Source organism: Triplophysa dalaica, chromosome 1 (assembly GCF_015846415.1).
Source record: "Triplophysa dalaica isolate WHDGS20190420 chromosome 1, ASM1584641v1, whole genome shotgun sequence".
Classification (NCBI taxonomy): domain Eukaryota; kingdom Metazoa; phylum Chordata; class Actinopteri; order Cypriniformes; family Nemacheilidae; genus Triplophysa; species Triplophysa dalaica.
Window position 1 is genome coordinate 19,203,541 of NC_079542.1, and position 26,049 is coordinate 19,229,589.

General features: G+C 39.0%; 1 protein-coding gene across 2 annotated transcripts in view; it reads right to left on the reverse strand.

Moving 5' to 3' along the window:
* Window positions 1–26,049, reverse strand: part of coro2ba (coronin, actin binding protein, 2Ba) — a 42,416-nt gene that overhangs the window by 9,592 nt on the left and 6,775 nt on the right. The window contains exons 1-3 of one of the 2 annotated variants that reach the window (XM_056760160.1): window positions 9,323–9,462; window positions 7,596–7,796; window positions 3,255–3,371 (exon numbers count right to left, since the gene is read on the reverse strand). In XM_056760160.1, coding sequence (XP_056616138.1) covers window positions 3,255–3,371; window positions 7,596–7,796 — 318 coding nt within the window. In that variant the 5' untranslated portion in view covers window positions 9,323–9,462. Of the gene's footprint in view, window positions 1–3,254; window positions 3,372–7,595; window positions 7,797–9,322; window positions 9,463–26,049 lie in introns of those variants that run through there. The other variant, XM_056760077.1, reaches the window with a different exon arrangement.

Genomic DNA, 26,049 nt, shown 5'->3' on the forward strand with positions numbered 1-26,049 from the left:
TGAGGAGCTTAGTAAGACCTGAAACGCCCCATTTTTTGGCTCGTCAAACTACATTCGTTGCCCTTACTTCCCCAGATGGTGGGGCAGCTTGTTGATGTACCCCAGGTGGAACGTGCAGTCGCGGCCGCCTGGAGAGATCGACCTAGACTCCCATCCAAAGCGTGTACGTTTTATATATCCTTGGTGTCGAAGGCTTACACTTCTGCGGGCCAAGCTGCCTCCTATCTCCATGCCCATCCTGCAGGTACACCAGGCCAAGGAGTTGAAAGAGCTCCACGAGGATAAGTCTGACCCAGGGTTGATAAAGAACTCCGCACCACGCCCGACCTCGCTCTACAGGCGACCAAGGTGATCGCACAGGGCCACAGCCACTAGGCAACTAAACGCCTATAAGTTGCGCCTCTTCTTGTCCTGGTGCTATTCTCGAAGAGAAGACCTGCGTTGCTCGATCGAGAATGTGCTGTTCTTATTACAACAGAGACTTGTGAGTCATATCTCCCTTTCAACACTGAAAGAGTATGTAGCCACCATTGCCACTCATCACGACCCAGCTGCTTGTAAGTCTCTAGGACAGGAGGCCCCCCTTCGAGCCCCTCGGAGATACCTCTCTTTGTCAACTCACAACGAAGACGTCTCTCCTGATGGCGCTCGCTTCCATCAAGAGGGTAGGGGACCTACAAGCAACTTCACATTTTCTGAGGGGTATGCGAGATCAGTATTGGCGCCCCCCCATCGGCTACCCCAGTATAGAAAACACACAACAAATAAAAAATCCGCAGACAGATGGAATATTACCTTTTTTGATCATTGTTTTTTTTAATCGGATAACATGCTAAACTATTTTTTATTTGATCTTTTGCTTATGATAACTGAATAAAACACCAAATAAGGCTATTTATTGTATTCTTTGAAAAGTGAGTTTCACTTATGTACTATAGAATTTTGACATCCATCCATCCATTTTCTACCGCTTATCCGAACTACCTCGGAGAATTTTGACATTTAATACCTTTAACAAAAAAACATGTCCTGTTTTAAACAATAAAACGTCTTTAAATATCACAAATAAATGTAACAATAGAGTTGTAGCCCATCAGAGATGTGCTGGTGAGGAAATAAACTTATTTTAAACTTATCACATGACATACTCGTGTTTAATGCAAATAAACAAACAGTATTTGTTTTTTCCCACTTAGGTCTACTTTAAAAAGAATGCTTAGTTTGTGGTTCATTAATATTTAATAAAAATACATCAATAAAATAACCCATGTTAAACATACTTTTACTTACACTTTATAATTAAACTTTTATTGAAAAACGAAATAAGACGGATAACAGACATTATAACGCAAATAAATAAATAAATCATTGGATTTTTCCCTTTCCTTAAAATATTTTAGTTTGTCGTTCACATTTTATGAACACACATCATTAAAGTAAAACAAAGACAAACTCACTTAAATTGAACTCACAAATTATAACAAATGTTCTTTTGCGCTCATGTCTCTGTCACCCTGTAAATCATTGCGCTGTTTCACTGTCCACACGCAATCTCTTCGGTCCTCTGTGCTGCACGCTGTTTGCAGGAGACGTATCTGCTTGCGTTATATGAAGAACACTGGCCTGACGTTAAAAAACTTATTTACTTATCCTCAATCCATTTGGTCATTTGACTGTCAAAGAGTGATTGGTTGACTTAATAAATAAATAAATATTTATTGAACTCATTTAAAATTGTAGACAAAAGTGAAACTAAAACGTTTTAGATGATGACTTTTTCGTAATTTTTTTTTTTTATTTATAACGTTTTATAAAAAAACCTTTAAATAATATTTTGACACAATAGCGCCCCCCATGTGCAGTACCCCTATTCACACATATACTGCATACCCCATATACTGGGCCCGGTGATTTTCAATTTAGCCTGAGACCCCAGCCTGGCTACGTGCCCAAAGTTCCCACCACTCCCTTTCGCAACCAAGTGGTGAACTTGCAGGCGCAAGGAGGAAGACCCAACCCCATCCGTGTTGTGTCCAGTATGAGCATGGCGCTTCAAATTGAGAGCTTCAGGCGCCCTGAGCAGCACCTTGTCTGTTTTGGAGGTCAGCAGAAGGGGAGGGCTGTCTCCAAACAAAGAATGGCGCACTGGATTGTGGATGCTGTCACTATAGCGTACCGGTCCCAAGATAGCCTGTTCTAGGCAGTGAGAGGCCACTCTACCCGGGTATAGCCTCCTTGTGGGCACTGGCTCAGGGCGCCCATCTGGCACGCATCAGCCGCCTCTGCGTAGAACCGGTGTTAGCTCGAGTCTTATATGGCAACAGGCAACAGGGACCCCCATTAAGGGAATATCACTTACCCAGTGTCCTTACGGTATCTTGCTGTTAGAGAAACAAGGCTGCCGCCTGTGATGACCAAAGGCAGGGGCATCCCACCTTTCCAAAAGCTCTGGGACCCCCTACCTAACCACTGGAAGGTTACAATTTCGCGCTAGCGCTCACGTCTGACTTTGCTAGAGATTGTGACGTGCCACAGCACCGTGGCATTTTCCATAGGAACCCAATCTGTCGGTTCGACAGAACTTTGAGAGACCGACAGAATGGGAACGTCTTGTTGCCTCGTGCCACAATGCGTGCCTCCTGCTGCAGTTGTGTTGAGAGGCTCTCAAGCTTCTCAGCCCAAATATGAATGAATGCAGCACGCTGTCTCCCTTTTATACGCGGATATCCGGGGGTGGAGTCCGGCCATGCAAATTTCATTCACCAATTTCATTGGCCTTTTCTAAGTCTAGCCGAAGTTGATAGGTTCTCAAGACAAACCCCATCTGTCGGTTCGACACAACGTCTCGTTCCCTCCACCGGGGAACTGAGGTTACATCCGTAACCAAGACGTATAGGAGTTACTATGCAATGATATTGTTGTTTGTTTAATAATGTTGTAATCCATTTTACTTTTACACCAAACACTGATGTTTTATTGTAGACATTTTCATGAATTTCATCCTTTTATTATTTTTTCTTTATTCCTTTCTTTGCTGTGAATCTGATATTTTGACATTTAGTTGCTATTTGTTGAAATGTCTATGAATGTCTGTCACATGTGTGTACATGAATACATTGTAACACCAACATAATGGAAATAGCAATTTCAATTAATAAAATCAGAAATAAACAACTGCAACAGATGTTTTCATTGCACCAGAAGGGGCTTCTTAATAGTTTCACCTGATGTACACATGACCAATTCATACTCACAGAAGAGTCTTCTGAACAAGAAGCAATTATGTTGTCATGGAAAGGATTCCATTTGATATCCAGCACGTTGCCTTGGTGACCGCAGACCTTTGGATGGTGAGCTTCAATACGGCCAAACTATGGGAGGGAATCACAGGTTAATGATGTCCTTTCAATAGATAGACTGATTGAACTGACTGTTTTAACATTGTAATGTTACAAATGTCCACTGTATGGCGCTACAACATAACTACAGTCTTTGCAGTGAACAGTAGAATGTCGGTCATGATGTCATGAATGTTTGATGTCATGTTAGTCCATTGACCTCCTTCTGAGGTCCTTTGGGATTTGTAGTTTAGGTCATGTTTGATTAGAGAATGAATTGGTCGGTTGATAAAGAGTCTTATACACTTTTAAATCTGGATTTGTTTAAAGCAATGCACTGGGATAGTGTGACGTTTGGAACGAAAGGGGTTAAGTACAAAAGTTCCTTGATTCAGAACAGCCTGTTTTCTTTATTGCATACGTTAAAGCAATGAACTAATCTCAGAATGAATGTCACAAACTCCTCCAGCTCCTCATCTCTATGAGGTCTCTGTGCTATTTTATTAACATATGATAAAAGCTTGTCATTTTCCAAGAGTATTTAAAGCTCTTGCATGGATCCTGTGCCCACTCATAAAATAGATTCCTTGTCTCTAAAATATCAGAAATAAAAATGATGTTGGGTAGTCAGAAACAATGGAAATGCGGGGTGATGAGGAGAGAAAATAATAGATTATTACGGTTTATTAAGAACAGATTATTGAGATACAAATACAGTACTTTTACATCAACTATTAACTATCAACTATAAGTGCCTCAGAATGGTTTGCTTTCCAACATTCTTCAAAATATCTTATGTAGTGACTGGATCATTGAGAGGAAAGCTATAAACTCTCACTCTCTTTTGTCCTGGTTTCTAAATACCATCATCAAAAGACCATAGCAAACCTGGCTCCATGAGTCTGGTTTTAGGTTTTGAACTCTCACCGAGAGTGTGATAACCCTTTGGTTTCTCTGTAGGATATTTACGACTCCTTAGCTTCAAAGCATTGGTGATAAGTCTCTGTCTCATCCCTAACTTAACATCTGAGGCTAACCAGAGAAACTTCTATGACAAATAGGAACTTGTATGTTATATGTTTCAAATATATCTCTTATGTCCAGACGCTGTTTGCAGTTGAGCACCTACTCAGAGCCCTGACTCTTCTGACGTTCTTGACTGCAAGTGGCAGGGATATAAAAAAAAAAAAATATTGCGATCACGCAAAGGAGACAGTATAATTTCTTTCTAAAAATTGATTAAGAACAGCACCAAAAACTAAACACTGGCCAAATCAAAAACAGCTATTTTTTTGCCATGAGGGCTTCTCTATGTTATGTTTTGGTTAAGGTCTTGGCTCTTCAATATTATTCAGCATATTCCAATACAAAATTTTTCCATGGTTCCCAATTAAAGTTATGAGCAAAGGGCATTTGAGTTCTCTGAGCTTATTATGTGTGTTAGCCGAGGCATTATAAAAATGGGTGTGGGTCTAGTAAAAGAGCTTTTAGGCACAATAAGGTAGCCCCAACTGGTTGGCAGTTTCCTATCAGTGTTGCCAGATGGCCCAGGCTCCCTCTTATGTGTTTATGTATTAGTGTATGTGCGTGTCTGTAGCTGTTTTCTCGCCTGCTTCTGCGTTTTAATGAATGTTCTACATTATTTTAGGAATTCTGATATCATCCCAAACTGTTAGCGCTACCTCATTACCATTTAAAGACAGTTCTGTCGACAGCTGCCTGGCAGGTCAAACAAACAAACTGTATTTCCAAATGGTTAAACAGTTAATGATGACATCATCGCAAATACCACAGACTTCTATTCATTCTCTTTTTTTCTCTCCTTCCACGGGCCATCCCATCATGGTTTCTGTATGCAGTTTCCATTCCACAACTATAGCTCCTTTGTCATATGAGGAATTCAATTTCAAAGGCCAACGTTCTGCTACTATATTGCTCCCATGTGTCTGAATCTCTCAGGGAAATGATGATCCATCAGTTGTCGATCTAATACGGCCTTAGGAAAGGATTTAAGCATTATTATGGCTCAAACTTATTTTGGTTAGAATAAAGATATAAGACCATAATATTTATGTGATTAGCATATCCTGTACATAAATACATGCAAAATGTCATTGAATTGGCAGACATCTTATTGATCAAGCTGGTAAAACATGGCTTTAGCAACACCAAGATAAAGGTTTCAACTCACTTCATTGAAGAATGCAATGAAACTTGCTTTATGAATTAATTTGGCTGCTAAGTAAATAACATATACATTTAATGTAAGTGATTGTAGATGTTTGTCTGTTTGTAAATTAACCTCACAATGAAATACAATAAGTGGATTTCAGTGCTGTCACCAGTCTACCAGTATTTAAAATATGTGACAAGTGATATGGAATACGAAGATGTAAAAAAAGCTCTCCCCAATGTGGTGAGAAAGACATATTGGGAAGTCCGATGGACTAAACCCTGTCAACCGCTCTTTTCAGGCCTGGGAGCACAGCTGGAGTTAAAAACTTTGTAAATGAGCACATTAAGGGCGCAATGCTGGCCTTCTACATCACACATTAACTGGATGGCTTCGAATGCTTATCACAAAAGGGCTATTGATAGTTTCTCTAATTTGGCTGAGACTATTACCAAGGATTTCTAGGCACACTGAGCAGTTAAGCATTACCGGATGCTCCCAAGAAGCGACACAGAAGAAAAGTCAGAATAAAGAGAGGAGATGACTGTGGGGTATAGCTGGATATGAGAGACTGCGTGCTACAATCTCATTGTCAAATGATTAAGTGTGTGTCATTCCTTCTGTTTGAGCTCCTAGTGCAGTACAGTAACTGGCTGGGTGGTGGAATTTGAAGTAAGACGTGCAAATTCACTATAATTACACACAATATTTTAAGACAAAAACAACTTAATCTTAAAATTCCTTGAATTAAATGCATGCTACCATTGCTACACTGTCTTTTAGGTCAAAACACATGTTTTTTTAGGCTAAACTTGATCGTAGAATTTAAGGCTGAATCTTGATCAAAATGAAAGTATGGTTTAAATAAATTATCTGCAGTTTTGCATTATAATATGGCACAGATGTAATGAGTAATGAGACGTCAGAGAAATGTTAATATCAATGTCAGTAGCCATGAGGTTACAGCTTTCAGTTCTTGTCTAATTTACAGCATTAAAGCAAGTAAACGAAGTAAGAGCATCTGCTTCTGTCCATTATTAAGACTCTGACACAGACAGTTAACAACATGACGGAACTTTGAGCAACAAACATCAACACAGCATAGGATGCAACAATAAACACTTCTGATCTTACACATTTTAACACTATATTACTTAGCTTTATAATTTATAGCACAACAGGAAAAGCTTTTTAAACTTATTAGTGTGACAATTTAAAATTTGGAAGAAATATTACAAATAAGAAAGAGATAATTTTCTTTCAGAACAAGATTGTTTTAATAAAGCATATTGGTATTCATTGCTGCTTCCTATAAGTACAACTGAAACTATGCAAGGAAAATATGTCCCACACCACAACAGAGTGAACTAAACAGTTTTCTGTGTGTACTGTAGAGTGTGAGAGGCCTGTGGGTTTCTTTCAGTATGCGCCACATGTGCGTTTGTACATTTATAAAAACTGTGTGTGGAATGATTCATCAGTGTGCAGTGAAGTAGTGAAGATGTAAATAATTTATGCATTGCATCTATTAGTACTTCACTGTAACGTTGCTTGGTTTGCAATCACGTTATTGCTGCTTGTGCATTGTGCATTGACATCAAAGTACAAACACATGCTCAGCAGTATCAGGCTTGTGGAATGTGCAGTTTAGATGACTTAAATGATCATGACTTGAATGATCATGGATTACCAGTGTTGTTATTTCGAAACATCTTTTTGAAGTGAATTGTGTGACATTTAATTAATTTTGATTTCATATTGTTTTAAAAACAGTATTAGTGGAAGTTTAGCTGCAACTCTTGGAAGCGACTGCTCTGAATATGGCGTTGTAACTTGGCACCTTTACATTCCCTCGCAAATTCGATAATTCCCACTTCAACACTTAAATTATTTACGGACGCTACTCTTTTAATGTTAACAGATACGTCTAATGTTTTAAAGTTTCCTGAATAGGATCCTGAAAAGTTAACAACATTCCCTCCATGCTCCTGTTTGTGACAGTGCATTGTGGTGGTCACTGGCCACCCTGAGGAAAACGCTAATACGCGTGTGGACTTGATTTAATTTGGACTGTAGCCGGTTACCTGAGTAACTGGGATAACAATGAATGATCCTCCTCCGGCGCTCTCCGTTACTATGGCGAGAAACTTGGCGTTGACGGCGCAGAAGTGGTTGTCATGGACGTTCTTTGTGATCGGGATACCTTCGAAACAGTGCTCCCGGTTGGCCACTTTGCCGTAAACGTTTCGAAACTTGGAGCTTCGGTAAGTCGGCCGCCATGACATCTGCAACACATATGAAGAGAGAAGTTGTGAAATAAATAAAGCGACAGAAAGTGACATTGTTAGTTCAAGTTAGTTAAATATGGACATTTGATAAATGAGGACATCTCCAAAAGGAGGATTGGGTTCAAATTTACCCCAATATATGGTTTAACAAACATGCATACCTAATAAGAACACTTTAAAAGAAATATGTAGGCTAAACAATGATCCAGAAGCACTTTCAGTTTCAGATTTTTTAATTTGTATTATTAATATTATATTAAGTCGTAAATATATAATACATCTTAAAGATATTTGTTAAACATTTTAAATCGGTTAGGCCTATTCTGTTGGTTGTATTTTGTAAAAACATTTGAACACACACACACACAATCCAAGATTGCAGTGCTTTTGAGATATTGGGGAGAAACATATGTATTAAATACAGATTTCAGAGATAAAACACATATGATCTGATATGTCAGCAATAGAGATAGGCAAAATATAGAGATTTGACCGTTTAGAAGAACTTATTTTGGCTCCTTATTTGAATAAAACTTCATACTCCAGCACTCAAACAGGAAGTTGGTAAATGCCTGTAAAATTTAACTTAGAACTCAAACCTCAAGACTGTTTGTAGTTTAGCCTAAAGGGGTGTGTAAACAGGGGTTTAGGCTGAGGCTCTAAGGAATGAGAGATTGTGGCATTCATAGTAATCACTAAGCAAAACTGACCTTAAGTTAGAACTCATGCAACGAGAAGATAAAGAGGAAGTGTTAAATCATTAGTGAAAGATTTATCACCAGTGATCTAAAGCTTTATGTGAGATTGACAACACTCATGACTGAGTGAATTGTCTTGTAAATGTGTGTGCATGCTACTTGTTCATTCACATAAAGACGTGTACAACCATAATGTTCATTTGTAAATGTACATGCCACCTGATCAGAAATCGTGTTAGTAATAGCTTACTTAAAAAAAGTGTGGCTGGAAATGTTCAATAAACAGTGGGGCATTAAACTGTAAAAATGATCTTACTTCCATCTCATCACTTTTTTCCTTTCTCCCTACTGTCTAATTTTCAGTTCTCCCACTGTGTATGTGTGTATTTACAGCTGTTCTATAAAGCTTTAGACTTTTTTTTTGTGTGTGTGTGTGTGTGTGTCTGTTGTCCTGCCTGCTTAACCATAAACGCATCAACAGTAGAGAGAAAGGCCTTGGGCAGAGCTGCTGTGCCTTTGATTTGAATACAAGGACATTTATTCAGTTGATGCTGCATGTACACGCACACACACACACACACACACACACACACACACACACACACACATGGCCATATTTTTTTGCTTATAGTCAATGTTTTATGTACAGCTGCTTTGTAACAATGAAAATGTTCAAAAGTGCAATACAAATAAAAGTGGAGACACACACAGTTATTTATACTCTTCATGTATTTACATATGTAATATTTTAATCCCCTCAAATTTGTTTATCCAGTATATGATAATCCAATAATCATAATCTAAGGTATAATGTTAATGTCTTACCTTTCCCCTTGGTTTTGTATTGAGGACCCTCTGATAACAAATGACTCAGCGAGCTCCAGGAAGAGCCTGTGTCCTCTCTGGCTTCCTGCGTGCTTCTACTCTACAGGCCTGAACTACTTGCCTCTGTTTCACGCTTTCCCTTTTCCTCCAGGACTTCTCCTCCCACAACCTCCTTCCATCCCTCCCTCTCTACTTCATTCCCTCCCTCTTACCAAGGCAGACAGCCCCACATCTACTAATGTAATACAGTGCCCTCCACTATTATTGGCACCCTTGGTAAATATGAGCAAAGAAGGCTGTACAAATAAATCAGCATTTATTTTCCTTTTGATCTTTTATTAAAAAAACTACAATATTCCAACATCTCATTAAAGTAAACCAATTTGAAGTGGGGGGAATATAACATTAATGAAAAATGTTTTTCTCTTGTACACCCTGGTCACAAATATTGGCACCCTTAGAAATTCTTAGTAGCGAAATATCTCCCAAGTATATTCTCATTGATATTTATATTTTCTTTGCACACCAAGGTGACTAGAAACATGATGTTGTCCAGTCATAACTTCTTGTTGCACAGGAGAATAAATATTACACAAAGCCTAAACCGGCTTAATCATTTATCACAATGGTTAAAAACCAAATAATAAAGTTCTGATGTGCTATATAGTTCTGTTGAGCTACACAAAACACATAATGGCTTTAAGGAAATAGTCAAAACAATGAAAAATCTAATTTCCATCATCAGGGCAATGATCAAGAAGTTTTAATGGACTGGAGTTGTTGAAAATCTGCTTGAAACAGGATGTGTGTCTATATTGTCTCAATGCAGCGAGTAGAAGAATTTGAGTGGCCAAATACTATTTAAAGAGCACAGATGGAAAATTGTAGTAATCAGTTGTATTTCTGGTCAGAAAGCATATTAATAAAAATATAGGAAAACTGCACCTCCATCACCAAAAGTTGTTTGGGACACTGTTCAAGAAACAAATCTTCTGCTCTCATGCAATAACAATCTCCACCATATTAATCTGCCATGCTGGAACTACAACCAGGACTGGTTCTACGGCCATATGAAATGAAAAATATATCTCTTGTCAGGAATAACTCAAGATAGGTTTGGTGCACACAGGGATAAAAATCCACATGTCCAGAGTTAAATATGTCGCCAGATCTTTATTGTTGTGAACCTAGTTTTATGCCAGAGGTCCTGGACATCTGTTCAGATCCATGGCATCATGTTTTATCAAATACCAACAAATTTAAAAATTTAAACCTGACTTGCTCTTATAGAAATATTTTAATTGGTCATGATTAGATCTTCCATCAGCACATTGCTCAAAATAAACATTAAAATCAACAAAAATGTGTCACTGGACGCAAAATCAAAATCCTGCCATAGCCACCCCAGTTCCCTGATCTGAACACAATAGAAAAGGAGTGGGATGAACTGAAGAAAAGAGAGCACCATCATTTGAAGGTTTTTAAGAGATTCCCTATGATGGAATGGACTCTGATGACTTGCCATATATTCTCAAACCTCTTCAAACATAAAAGAAGACTCATATTGTTTTTCTTTAATGCAAATGGAAAATGAAGGTTGCAGTTTTGAATACAAGGATGCCAATAATTGTCATCAGGGTGTGTTAGAGAAAAAAAATCATAATGGGATAATCCCCCCCACTTGTTTTACTTTAATGAAATATTGGAAGATTGTAGATTTTTTAAATAAAAGATCAAAAAGAAAAACATGCAGATTTATTTTTACAGCTTCTTTGCTCATATTTGCCAATAATAGTGGAGGGCACTGTATAGAGGTTCAGCCTATCTTTCTATCCCAAACATCCAGGGTCTCCCTTTCCATTTTAACATCTACACAGCTACAAACTGCTTCATCTTTCCCTAAGGACAGTGGTTTTGCAGTGTCCTTTGCAGTGTGCCGTAGACTTACTTCATGATTCATTATAGCACTCATTGCATCAATATGTAGCGATCAAAACTCAAAACATGAGGCATTTGCACTTTTGTCTACTTCTGAGAGTGGAGTTGACACTTGTCTGAGACAATAATCCTAATTTCCTCTAGCCAACATTATCACTGATGCTGTATCTGCACCCACATGACAGCTGTGGCCTTACAAAACATCATTATACAAGATTTATCTTTGTTTGTTTTGTTTTCTGTTTTGTTCTTTTTCTCTTGCCTAGCTGTCCATTCAGTGTTTCCCAAGTGTTATGTTACAGCCTTGCCTCTGAAAGCTAAATGCAGGTTCGCTTTGAATGCAGTCACATACATCATGTTCAAAAAAGTAATCATCTTTCTTTCTGCTTTTATTCTTTTTACTCTGCGTCTAGTTTGGGAAGGGTGTCCCAAACTGACCCCACATTAATTACATGTGAGAGATTGTTGATAGATAATTGCTATAGATATTTTTAGCAAGAAACATCAGAATGTTAATAAGACCTAAAGGTCTATAATAGAACATGTGCATGTTCTGAATCTCTCTCTCTTTCTGTCTAATTATCCTGAATGATTAAATGGGATATTTGGCTAGCTGTTGACAACCACAAAGCAGGCAGATGAGATTTATTTGATTTTAGTTAGATCTATACTTGGCCTGCCCTTCAGCTTTGCTCTCTGCTCACCATGTGTCTCTCAAATTCCTAACAGATATTCTGTAGTCTGGGCAGTCTGGTAGGTACTACTACAGACATTATAACAAATTCTGTCCGGAGAATATTTTCATCACTATGATAATAGACCACTTCAGAAAACGTCCAAAAAACTCTGGTCCAGAAGAACTTTTAACACCACACAACCGACTGAGCGTTTATAACCAAATCAAAATATTAAATACAAATATCTTTAAAACATAAACTAAATATTAATGAAACTGGAAGTGCTTCTGGACCAGAGGTCTATAGATTAATCCATGTTTGAGTGTCTACTTGTAAGCGTCTGTGGACTGATTAACAAGAAGAACAATGGCTGTATTCAGTGTTGAACTTGAAAATACAAGAAAGGAATTTGTTTAGGTGCACTGGTTCTTGTATCTCAAGTATGCTAAAGAATTTCAGTATGAAGAACTTGAAGAAGTCTTTATTCTCATGTGTAAATAAAAAACATTTTTCTATATATTACCTATCAATATATTAAATCACTTAATAAATGTTTTAAAATATGAAGAAGAGTACATTGGTAAAATGGTACAATAATGTAAATACCTAAGAGGGGTCAAGTGTGCGACAGTACACCCACATCAGGGAAAATCTTATTGAGAATAAAGATACACATTTTTTTCATCAGTCCCCATTCATGAGTAGCAAGTTAACACACATTGGGTTAACTATCTGATCAGAGAATCCTTGGCCACAAAAAGCTACAATAGGGTGAAACTGGATGCCACTAGTCTAAAGGCTGGTTTTGCGAGACTACTGGAGCGTATATCATTTTGTCTGGGCTTGTAAAAGTGCAAATTTAGCAGGCTGCTTAAGAGAACTTTATTTGTGTAATGTGCGTATGTGTGTGCACTGATCAGCTGTGTGTGCGCAGGAGATCTCTTTGCTGCAGGGTTGAGAGACTCTGGAGATTACACAGTTTATTGACTTTCCCAAATCTGGCCTGCAGTCTTTTATTGACTATATTACACTGCTCTGTTATGTTTTCTTTCTTTCCTCCATTAACACATCTTTCTACCATTAAAGCCCAACCTGCATCACAACCTTACCTAAATCTCACCACCCTGACCTAAATCTGAATCTATGTTCACTTTTATAACTTGCAGCATTTCCGTCTAACTGCACAGACTTGATCTCCAGCACTTGCTGATGAATCCAAAAGCATTATTCATCCCACTTTTACAGCCCTCCCCCACCCTTGTCTTGATTTGAATATTGTTCATTTTAATAATTAGATTAAAATTCCAGCAACATCCAAGACAGGAAGCAGGCCTCCTCTTTCCACAAAACGAACACAAAAAGGGATGAAAAGCCTTCAGTGGGTCACAGTTGTTTATCGATTAGACTGCTGTCAACCCTTCATTTCCCCAGACAGCCTGTTTTTGTTGAGCATTGGAGTGTTCATAGAAAAACTCTAGCTCCCATTTTTAAATGAAGGGAGTGAGTTCCGGTAGCGTTCTGTGTCAGTGGGATTAAATGACTCTGCGCCTGGAGACCCGCTGGCTGTTTTGGAAGCTCTAGTTCCAGCTGTGAGTGAAATACAGCTGGGAGAGAGCCAGGACGAGCATGCTGTCCTTTCAGACACAGAAGTCCGAAATGAATGCTGGTGACTTTGGAGACAGATTTTGGTGTAACCTATAATAAATCGTATCCTTATATTTGTCCCAAGCGCCGAATCTGTCAGTTCTGAACTTTAGTTAACATGCCATAAAGAATTGAACATTTACTCGTTGTGGGTAGACATGTATCGAACACGACATAAAGAAGTTGATATGATTGCCAAAGGAAGCTGAATATGAAAATATTTAACTAAATTCTAAATAAGTATGTTTACATGGTTAGTATTCAAAAACACCACAGGTTTTTGTTTAGTCAAGCTGCAAGATATATCTCTGATGTGGCATAGCCTACATGACACAATGAGTATTGAATTGTACTCCCCTTACCCCTCTTTTTGGTGAATGTGTGTAAGTGTGTTCAGTTAAAAGCACTTGTGTGATGTTTTAAAAAGTCACATTTTTGATTGTGGACTACAGGAAGCTTTGTGAGGTCCAAATAAAGAATAGAATTAAGTAAGAACTGATAGGTTCTTAAATACGCAGTGGGAGGAGCTGCAAGGTTTTAAGGAAAACAAAATGTATTGTTGGGTTTATATGACTTATACCACAGAGCTGTTGAATGCTTCGATCTGATTGGTTGACGTTCTATAGGTATGCATTAAAGGTCCAGTGTGTAATTTTTTGTCGGATCTATTGTCAGAAAGGGAATATAATATACATAACTATGCCTTTTTAGGTGTATAAAGCGCTTACACAATTATGTTTCCATTCCATTCCATTTTCTACCGCTTATCCGAACTACCTCGGTTCACGGGGAGCCTGCGCCTATCTCAGGAGTCATCGGGCATCAAGGCAGGATACACCCTGGATGGAGTGCCAACCCATCGCAGGGCTATACTGAAATCGAATAAATAAAATATATAAAACATACTGGTTCGTTTCCTCTTCCTGCTGATTATAGAAACAATATGAGGAATAAATAGCCTAATTTATTATCATCAGCTTCTCTGTCACATAACTTGAAACATGCGGTCTCTCACACGCACGTGCGTACATACATGTAGCAGTGGCTCAAGCTTCCGTATCGGTTCACTCTTACAGATGCTTGAAATGTGATGCGCAAGAAAGTATCAACAGCATTTTATAGGCGATAACATGACTAATGTTGAAATTAAACATTTGAACAATGTGCTGTGGTGTGGTAACCGTGGTATAAGTAGAATAATTGACTGTTAAATTATTCGAAAGTTAATGCACACCCGAGGTATAACGGCCAATCCGCTTCGCTTCCCACATATCCCTTACTTATACTTCCTCATAAACACGAGAAACAAGAAACCAGCTTCCTCCTCTTTGACTCTGTGGGTGATCGGACACAAACAGACAGGATGGGTGCAGTCAAGCTACAGGATCTTTAGCTGAAAGACTGATAATGCAAGAGGGAAAATATTAGGTCCTTTTTTTACAAGTGGAAACGTTTTAGCGTGGCAACACAAAATCATTTTTTATTGCATCCAAGACTTGTCAACAACAGCACACCCAGCATTAATGCTTTGCCTAGGCCCCTTTCCTTAAAATGAACGGTTATTAACCTTACAGGTTTGCATTTGATATCTCATGGACAGAAATCTTTGGTAAAGTGTAAAGTGTGACAGTTATCTGAAGATGAACACTGGGTTGTCTTTGCACTTAGAGGGGACAGTTTCCCTCAAAATAAAATTCTGTCTTCATTTATTCACCCTTGAGTTGTTCCTAATCTGTATAAATTTCTTTATTCTGATGAACACAGAGAAAGATATTTGGAAGACTGCTTGAAAGCCAACAGTTTTTGGCCACCATTGACTACCATAGCAAAACAAAATACAATGGTGGTAAATAGTGCCCCAGAACTGTTTTCTTTCATGCATTCTTCAAAATATCTTCTTTTGTGTTTATCAGAATAATGACATTTATAAAGCAATTTTCCCACTACGGTAGTCAATGGTGGCCAAGAGCTGTTGGCTTACAAGCATTCTTCCAAATATCTTTCACCCAAAATCAATATGTTAGTCAAACTCTTCAATTTATGCATTTCAAAAAAGAAACAACTGTACAAACATTAATTTTTTCATAAAGTAATGCTCGTGATGACCAAAAGAAATCAAGCGTAGTTTCAGTCCTGGCAGGTCACGTTACTCTAGCTTGCATCAGCCGATCATATCAGGTGCAGCTAATCAATGTTAACCAATAGTCATACAACACATACTAGAATGTGTCCTTGTTAAGTTGCATTTCTCTACTCCTTATCAGCTGGGTAAATGGGGCTGCATTAAAAACCCACCTCCATCCTCAACTCCTCCATATGTGCCTGTATCTGTTGGATCATTTTAATTTAATCCGGTTAAACATCATGAACTGCTATAGTTCCCAGGTGGGGGGACATGTATTGCTGCGCTCCCTTTCTGTCCATGCAAGGCTGCATGAACAAGCGGGAATTTCCCCCAAACAGTTTCATTCCTCCAACCTTAAATATTGCTATATTGTTCAAATATTTGACGATAGTGGTCCCGACAGAAAAACATTTATTGTAACACTTAAATATATGCAATTGATTCAGCAGTGTATCATGGCACAATATTTGCAAACATTGCCCTTTTAAAATGTCTTTTCTTGTCGTTGTGTTATTGCATTGACAGCAAGAGTGTCCCCTAGAGACTGACATAAGATGAGCCGTGTGTTGTTTTGCTCCCTCTAACCTCTCTGTGTTGTTAATGGTCTAAGTTTGATAAGCAGATATGAACAGATGGAGAGATGGCTATTATGGAGTGGGGGGGTTGGTGGGGTCTGGGTGCAGAGAGGATGTACGAAGGATGGCACTCATTAAGAGACAGAAGGGGGCTGAATGATAAAGAACTAGAGGCGGTTGATCATTATGGTCACCACTGAGACTGACAGTGCTAGATATTGAGTTATTGAGTGACTCTTTGCTTATGTGTCGATCAAATGAGGTTGCAGCATGAAAAGTAAAGCTTCTAAATGAATTATAAAATTAGACATTTCGTTTTTTGTAAACGATTTGTTTGGAAAGCAATGCATTGAGAATATAGAGCGACTGTTATGCGTGACCAGGTGTGAGCTGTGTGACGCAGCGTGAGATGTGCCGATGCCAACTCTAAACCGCATGCAACAAAAACACAAGCCCCAGTTACAATGACTGCCGTCTGGCAGGTCCTCAAGAAAATGTTCAGTAGTGGCAGTTTGCCTGCAAGGGACAAACAAACATGGGCAGACACAGGCACATCACAAAAACTCAAACAAAATAAACCAAGACCACTGTGGTATTTTATAATACACTGTTGCAAATGAAATCTACTAAATTTAAATTTAAGTTTAATTGCTGCCTCAAATTATCTCCGCTTCAGACGGCACACCCGACAGACTGCCCCCGTCTGTTCACTAATGCATAATGAAAACAGTACTGTAAAGATTTTTTTCAAGCTTCGCCAGCACTAATGCAATGTGTTTTATGTATAAATGTTTGTGGAGAGTGCCATAAGGTAAAAAACTTAACCAGGTCTATTATTTAAGCATAAAATATCTCTGGTAACACCTCCAAGAAACTGCAGGCAAAACAAATCCTGTCACTGAGTGCTTTACATGCCCGTTAGACTTTTCCTAAGGGTCTTTGTCAGTTGAAGCACCTTTAACTCAAACTTCTGTCACATTCAAAGGTCTGGCTGTAACTATCTGTTAAAATGATAGTTCACCCAGAAATGGAAATTTGTCATCATTTACACACCCTCAGGTTGCTAAAACTGTATAAATGTCTTTGTTCTGGTGAAGAAATGTCAGTTATCAAACAGATCTATTCCCCCATTTACTGCCATAGTAGAGAAAATAAATACGGGGTCAATCGGGGTGAGATCTGTTTGGTTACTGACATTCTTCCAAATATCTGTAATGTTAATGATGACAGAATTTTCAGTTTTGGGTGAACTATCATTTTAAGGATAATGGATTTCCTCTAATTAAAATTCTAATAGCAAATAATGAAATGGATGGATAAAAAGATATTAAAACATAGTGATGATAAAAATGTTTGTTCTTTATTCTTGGCCTTATGAAAGATGAGTCAAATGGGGTTAAAATCTATTCTGTCTGTGCTTGGCATGCAAGACTCTTTCTACTGCAAAAGCTACTCTCTGCTTCCAGAATACTTTTCATTATTTAGAGCACTCCAGCACAGATGTAGATGCACTTTGCAAAATGATTTCTATCCTAACCTACATAATTCTTAGTTTTGGAGTCCCGCAAACATGCATAAAGATTAACAGCTTGTCATTTCTGATTCAGTAGATGTCCAATTCACCTGTCAGTAATAATTTATTGACAGCTTGAGAAGTTATAACAGCAGTTGGCAGTTTTTGATTAATAATAGCTAAAACAAACCCAGCAGTCTTAATAAATTTCTTAGTGTGACTGTAGATATAATAATCATGCATGACAGCAAGATCGGTTAGTTACGTGATATTTTAACACTAAATTTCACATTAATTTAATCATTACACTCCTAAAGTAAAGGTGATATCAAGAGTTCTCTAAAGTGATGCCATAGAAGAACTTTTTTGGTTGCTCAAAGAATTTAAAGAACATTTCACTTCTGTGAATGTAAATTGTTCTTTATAGAGCCCAACCATCTTGCAGTCTTATTTTTAAGATTCCAGTGTGTGCACATCATTACTTTTAAGTGCACTTGCTGAGAAACTCTTAAACGTGGGAGTCACAGTTCAAAATACTTGACATGCTTTACTGTTCTTTCTGATCCTATGAAAGCTGCACAGAGGTAAAGTCTGTTCAGTGTTCCTCATCATAGTGAATGTCTTTTTACAAATTGGATCAAGGTATTCAGATTTGGCAGTGGTTTGCTGAGTGGACAGACCATCTCTCCTGCAGTCTGTGGCTCCCTGTGTAATTTAGCAGTCTGCTCCTGTATGATGCAGAGAGGGAGGGCATCATAGCTCAGACGTGCCATCTGCCCAGACACACCACACCCAAAACTCCTCTCTATTGTGCCACTATAAACTAAGCATTGTATTCATTTCTGTATAGAAGGCAATATCCATTTTTTTATAATATTCCAAATCCAAGCAATTTTGTTACATTATCTATCAGTACAAGAAGACTGTCAAATGTCTTGTTCACAGTGGCATGCTAATACATATTGGTGTCATCTTAATATTTGCATTTTGAGCATATGCATTGATTATATTATCTCTAAAGGATCAAAGTGTAAATATTATGCTCAGGTTTCAATGAGTTTCTATTATACCATCACTTTTGTATAAGGATCTGCATAGCCACTTCCTCTCACTGAAGGTGATTTAGACAAGGACACTCATTTAACCTTGCAGAGCACTGATGATTCAGATGGTGCTATGACAACAGCAGCTCGGTCGCAGTGGTGTAATGATGTTAACCATCTACTGATGAGCACTGTGACCTTCCACACTGACATGACAATGTCGTATTAGCCTGTTGTCTTCCTGCTTTGCTAATCTCATCTGACTTTGTCAGTGCTGGCAGGATTGTGTTTCAGTGTGATTGCTAGCACAGCACTCTTGCCTAAAACTGGCTTCTGCAAGGTGTGCTCTGAAATGTTCTCAGGCCAATGTATAAGAGGATATTTAAGGATGTGTCATTCTGTTAATAATGACTGCATTCAAGGACAAAAAAATAGTAAATTAAGTTTAGTGGAAAAACTGTTTGGAAAAAGGAGAAGAAATGATGAAAGACATGCTTAATGTCACAATATATATACTCTTAAGTAATTCCTACATTTTCTGTTTTGAACACAAATACATGTTTTTCAACAATTTAACTGAGGTCATGTCAGGTTTGTGAAATGAAAAGCTGATCTATTTTAAAATGTCCTTAAAGAAACCAGGTAGTTTGCCACAAGGTAATGCAGAGGGAAAAATATCTAGCTAGTCAAATGTTGATGACAACAACCTGATTTGCTTTTGTTTTATTTCCATTCATTGCGATCAACAATTTACTTGTTTTACTTGCTTGTGTCATGGATGTCATCAGCTGTTAAATTCAATCTTTCCCATTGACAAATGGATGTTTGTTTACATGTGTCCTATATCTAAAAGCTGAGGATATTTAAATGATGCATGGGAAACAAAATTGTCACGGATTCTGAATGAATATCATTTACTCTATGCATTGATAATCTTGTTCATGATTTAATATATTATGAATTGTTCATAAATATTCAGACTATCCGAAATGTTTAGCTTTGAGAAATTTATTTTCAAAATATAATGACATCTTATTTTTTACCGGTAATACATTCCACTTATCAAACACTATGGTTATGCAAGGAATTTAGTGACAGGACTGTTTACTAGTGTAAACAGTACAGTGATCTGAAACCGTTGGCAGATGAAATGGTGCTTAAATTGATACTTCACCCAAAAATGAAAATTCTGTCATCATTTACCAGGATTTTTCCTGGCTAGAAAATGTGGTGGAGGTGGTGCCATCCTGAACTTATGCACACACGCACATGAAGGCCTACCTTAAGTACCTTTTGCATGAATGCAAATTAAACAATATTCACATGAACAGCCGCGAAATACAGCTAATAGAGCTCCTAATATTGCAGAGGAAAATAACAACTCTCCAGCACTTACTGTGCTCATAATGAAACTGCGCCTCCATCGTGGTGCAGTGTAGCAACTGCCGTTACAAATAAAAGTCCATTAAGTGAACGCAGTGTTTTTGTGAAGACAGACACCGTACAAAATTTGATGGGAGTCGGAGTCGGAGCCAGCATGAAATTTGACAATTTTTATATGCAGGAAAGACCCCGTTTACTCACCTTCAAGTTGTTCCAAATCTGTATAAATTTCTTTATTCTGATGAACACAGACAACATTTGTTTGGAATAAATTGAATGCTTATCACAAATCACACTGCACATGCCACAAATCACACCGCACACGCCACAAATCACACCGCACACGCCACAAATCACACCGCACACGCCACAAATCACACCGCACACGCCACAAATCACACCGCACACGCCACAAATCACACCGCACACGCCACAAATCACACCGCACACGCCACAAATCACACCGCACACGCCACAAATCACACCGCACACGCCACAAATCACACCGCACACAAGACAAACCCACATAGACCAAAAGAAAAGACAGAATTAAATAGGAATAGGGAAACGAGGAACAGGTGTGGGCTGTTTTGGCGTGAGGTGCCGCAATTAGCTAATTGCTGCCCAGTTGGGGGAAATTGACAAACAGGTACGGAGGCGGAGGGTGACACAATGTCTTTGTTTGTGTTCAACAGAAAAAATTAATAAAGAATGGTCTGGTTATAAACATTCTTCCAAATATCAGAACAAAGAAATGTATACAGATATGGAACAACTCGAAGGTGAAGAATAATGAAAGAATATTTATTTTTGGGTGACTTTAAGAACACAATTTCAGCACATAAACACTATTGTGTCTATTGATGCAGGCTTGAGTACTTGTTAACTAGCACTCTTTCCATTGTTCTCTGAGATTCCAGTGTTTTTCCAGACATCCACTCTTGTGTTTCTCTGTCTCTTACCCTTGCACATTATCATCTGTACCTCTGCCAGGTTCTCTGAAAGCAGCCTTATGGAAGTCTGCTGTGTTTCTGCTGTATTTTTAGTTCAGACTGCCCTCTTTAAATCTCATTCCACAACAGCAGCTTTCTACCTGATACATGTACAATTAACGCAGTTGTCATGTTTTCTGTACACACTGTATTAAACATTTAGTCTATTGATCCACATCTAAGTTGGTTTATGTTGGGCTTGTTGCTATAGGAAGCTTATCGAGTTATTGAATCTGCTGTATTTCTCGGTTGATTGTATGTGGTAGAATGTCCTGGCTGCCTGGTGGTGTGAATATTGATCAATCTCTGTTCAATCTAATCCATGCAGGTGTAAAATTGCATTCTCTAACAGATGCTCTTAAACACACGCATACATGTTTTTTGAGCTCCTTTGCACTTTCTCACTGATGCGTTTTCTAAGAAAATAAAAGGCTTGAGATTTTGGCATATCACTTCAAAAAACACTGCTTAGGGCCAGAGAATGCTGAGAAGGAATGTGAACCTTCGGAGTTCTCAGCTGACCTCGCTTTTCTCTCTGCTCACAAAGCAAGCTTCTCTCTGCTCCTTTTACAACAGCAATAACCTCAAAGAACATTTAGGAGTTGTTTACCTCAGCCTGAAGGTGTATTTGTAATGTTTCCATTGTGCATTCTTCACTTATGATTATTAAATCTCTTACATGTGAAGGGGCATCCACATTGACAGCTAGTATATTGCTCAAGGTAGGCATTTGAGTCAAGCTAATGTTTTATTTAGTTAATATTTTGAACATTATTTCCAGACAAACAGGGTAGGTTCAAATGGAATCAAATTTTTGTCTTGTTTAGAAGCTATAAAATAAGGAATTGTAAAATATTTTTACATACTGAAAAAGTTAAACTTAAATAACCGAACACAAAATAATATCTACTATGTGCGACATAACATCTATATACATTTACAATTAGTCGTCAGACGCTTTATCCAAAGCGACTTACAGAGAGTTCAAGGAGCAATAAAGTGATATGTAATACAGGAGCAATACTACAATAGGTGCTAATACATAGTACCTAGTTTCCACAAAAGCTAGAAACAATACTGTTGAGAGATGGAAAGAGGTTTAGTATTTTAGAAACCTCAGAAGTCCAAGAAGCGAAATGAAATGACATGGTCTAGCTAATTAGATATCCTGATTGCGTGACTTGCGTCACCTGCTGCTCCTGTCGCGATGCCAGAAAAATTATATTTTATTTTCGATAAAATGACATGTTGATGTTAATTAAAACATCCCAACTGAATATTTAATGAACTAACTTTACAAAAAATAAAAAAAAATAATGCACCAATATTGTTTATTAGCAACATCATATATGTAGGATCTGGTCGGAGCAAAGGTTACAATTTGCTATCGCAAAACACCACAGGCTCTCACAAGGGCCGCTACCAGGCGCCATTGAGTCTGGTCCAACTGCCCCATCTTAACACCTTCCTCACCTCACTGACCAGGACAGTTTCCAATACTCTCCCTTGGACTTCAAAGGGGGTTCTTGGGGAGCACAGGACGTTCACCAAAGTGAGAAAAGCCATGTGGGCCGTAGAGACTGAGAACCTCACATTCTTCCATAAGAATTTATCGTTCTCTCTCCCTAGCCACGAAAGACTGGTTTAAAATGTAAAAAAATGTATTCCCACATTTGTATGCTTGTCCCCATGTTATGTTGCCTCACCTATAACCTCAAGGGCATGTGTGTTTCATTGTATTCCCTTTATATTTACGTTCTTGTACAAACTACAGGTCAATGTACTTCTAATCCTTGCATGATTCATATATAAATGTTTCCCTATTCATTCCTTACAAGATGGTGTATCGCAAAGTAATGTATTTTATACCATACTCATTTTATCTTATTCTAAGAGTATTACAGCTCCAAACTTCTAGGCAACCATAAATGCAAATGAGCTAGTGAGCAGGACATAGAATAATGGCTTTTGCGCCCAAAATCATCTCATCGCATTGGATCGCCCACCTTGGAGGGGCATGTCGCCCCCAGGCTTAAAACATCTGTGTGTGGAGGAAACCAGGCTCATGTCGTGTTCACGCGCTCGTGCTCGGTCACGTCATCGAGACCTGTCTCTCGCCTTGGAGAAAGCTCCTTCCGGCAGTTTCCTTCGGCTAAGTTCGTTCTACCTTCGTCAACCAATCCGGTTCAAAGAAAGAATTAGACGGACTCACCCGCTTGCTTTGAAACCATCAGGACTCTGATAACCCCTTTCCACGCGCAAAAGAACTTGTCCCATTACACTCAGGAAGCCAGTGCAAGTATCTCAACTATATTCTAAATAGCTGCGTTTAAGCTGTAACCCCTTTTAACTAAGGAAACTGTCCTCGATGGTTTATGCAGATGTGAATAGCTGTTTGTAATTCTACCACTTTTTGCTTTGTCTATTTCTTTACTGCTTTTACGTTTCATGTGTTGTTTGTAAGCGTTTGTTATTTGTTAGTAAGTCGGTTTGTCTTCCCATTGGTGTGTTCAATAAACTCGCATTTGTATCCACGCTCAAATTGTTTCTGTGTTTACTTATCACATATTAACGTCACTTAAACTGCTTGATTTCGTTATAATTTCTGAAGCGGTACTGCACTACAGTAAAAGTGTTATGTTATGCCAGGAAAGTAATATTTCTTAGAGTTGATATACGATCTGCTGATCACTCGCTGGACGAGTGCATTTAGTTTGTCGCTATTATTAGGTCTACTGCATCAGGTAAAGTGTGCAACAATAGGTATGGTTAATCCCCATGAGTTGTATGTATCCTACAGTGGTTAAACCCGTGTTTTCCCCGAAATACACTACATATATTAAATTTAAAACCCTGAAATGGACTTTTTGTGAATTACACAAAATTTACCTAAAATCTTGATAGATTATTAAAAATTTACAGTCGCGCAATGAATCTTGGGATAGCCGAAGCTGTGAAGGAGACATTCCTTCTATCTTTAAAAACCTGCAGAAATAGTCGCATTTTGGGGCTGCTTTTGAAGCAACTGTCACAGGTCGGGATGGGTCAAGCCGGACTACGCCCACCCCTGAACCAGGACCACCTCGAGGAGCGTATCAGAGGGAGAAATCGGAGACAGAATAAAATTTCAACAAGTTTTATTTAGAAGTAAAAGCAATTTGAAAATCCTAGTCTAAAATCTTCTTCCTTCTTGCCCTCAGGAATCGAAGGTGAACAGTACAACAACCAGGGTCTCTCCCGCTCTCTTCCTCAGTGCGGGCCCTGTAGTGAATGGGGCGGTGGACAGGTAAATTGTCAGGTAGGTCTTTCCCAGGTGGAGATGCAGTAAACAGGCGAACGGCCCGGTAAGTCTCTCTGGTAAGTAAATATTTCCAACCTCCCTTCCTTCACAGGTACGAGATCCGGAGCAGATGGCCGTCAGTCAGGTACGTATACAGCAGATTCACACTCTGATGATGGGGTGGTGAGGGAATCTTTACAGGGTAGGCGAATAATTTCAACCTCCCTCTCTCCACAGGCACAGAAACTGGAACAGAGGAATACTCCAGACAAAGTGTACCAACCCCGTTCGTAACAGAAGGACAGCCACTTCTCTCAGCACAGGTGACTATAAGGATACAGTAGACTCGAAGTCAACCGGTTGCACAGGGCTCCTACTGAAACAGACAGAAGGGATACTTCAAGTAAGCATACGGTTCACATGAGTTGGAAGGGGACGAACACTTCTCACGATACAGATGAATTGCGGGAATTCCCTAGACTCAAGTCGACAGGCTGAGCAAGACCTCTTCTGGCCTAGATGAAGTGGATATTCCAGACAGAACGGACCGGCTTTACGTTCACAGCAGAGGGACAGTCACTTCTCCCCACACAGGTGGGCTCCCAGGTTGCAGCAGGCTCAAAGTCGATGGGCTGAACGGGACCTCTACTGGAGCAGACAGAAAGGGTGCTTCACACAAGGTATACAGTTCATGTGCATAGAAGGGAGTGAGCACTTCTCACAATACGGCTGCGTTGCAGGAATACAGCAGACTCAACGTCAGCGGGATGAATGGGACTTCTACGGAGACAGACCACGAACAATTCAACAAGGCATCTCGTCTCTTATTCACTCAAACAGAGGGGTTAATTCAGAGTCCAGATGATAATTCCTCAACATCCACTCAGTTAGAACAGAGCAATGACACAGAACTCTCACTATTGACAGTAGACCAGCGTAGCACAGGGAGAGTGCACAGCAAAGGGAATGTATTTTCCACACACACAGCAATTCCACTTCTAGCATATAAGGTGGGGGAAACGTCAATCTTAGGCACTGAAATCTCACTTCACGACGTGCAATTTAAAGCCCGCACTCACCCTTGGGTCTCTGTCCGAGGGGGCCGCGTTCATCAATGCTGCAAAGGGTATTTCGGGATGTTTTTCTTCACAAACACAGGCAGAGTTCACATCACCATTTATGATGGAGAAAGAGACAGGAGGTCGGCAATGAATCAGTACAATCCACTCGGTGACATTTATGATCGTGATCCACACACTCCAAACCACATCCAATTCAGTGTCGAATACATGCAATTACGAGACTCAGTTCTCGACTACCTAGCTCCTCTCCAATGCAAACAGGATATTTCACTTTCCCTCTGTTGCCCTCGAGTCCCTCATCAAGTCCACACTCTCCTCTTCATTCGTCCACACTCTCCTCTTCATTCACCCGCACTCCAATAACTGCAACCACTCGATAAAACGACTTCTCACGAGAGAGAACCACCCCGACAGTCTCTTTCTCTTGCTTTTTATACTCTCTCAAGTGCTGACAGGACCTCACTCAAACCCCCAA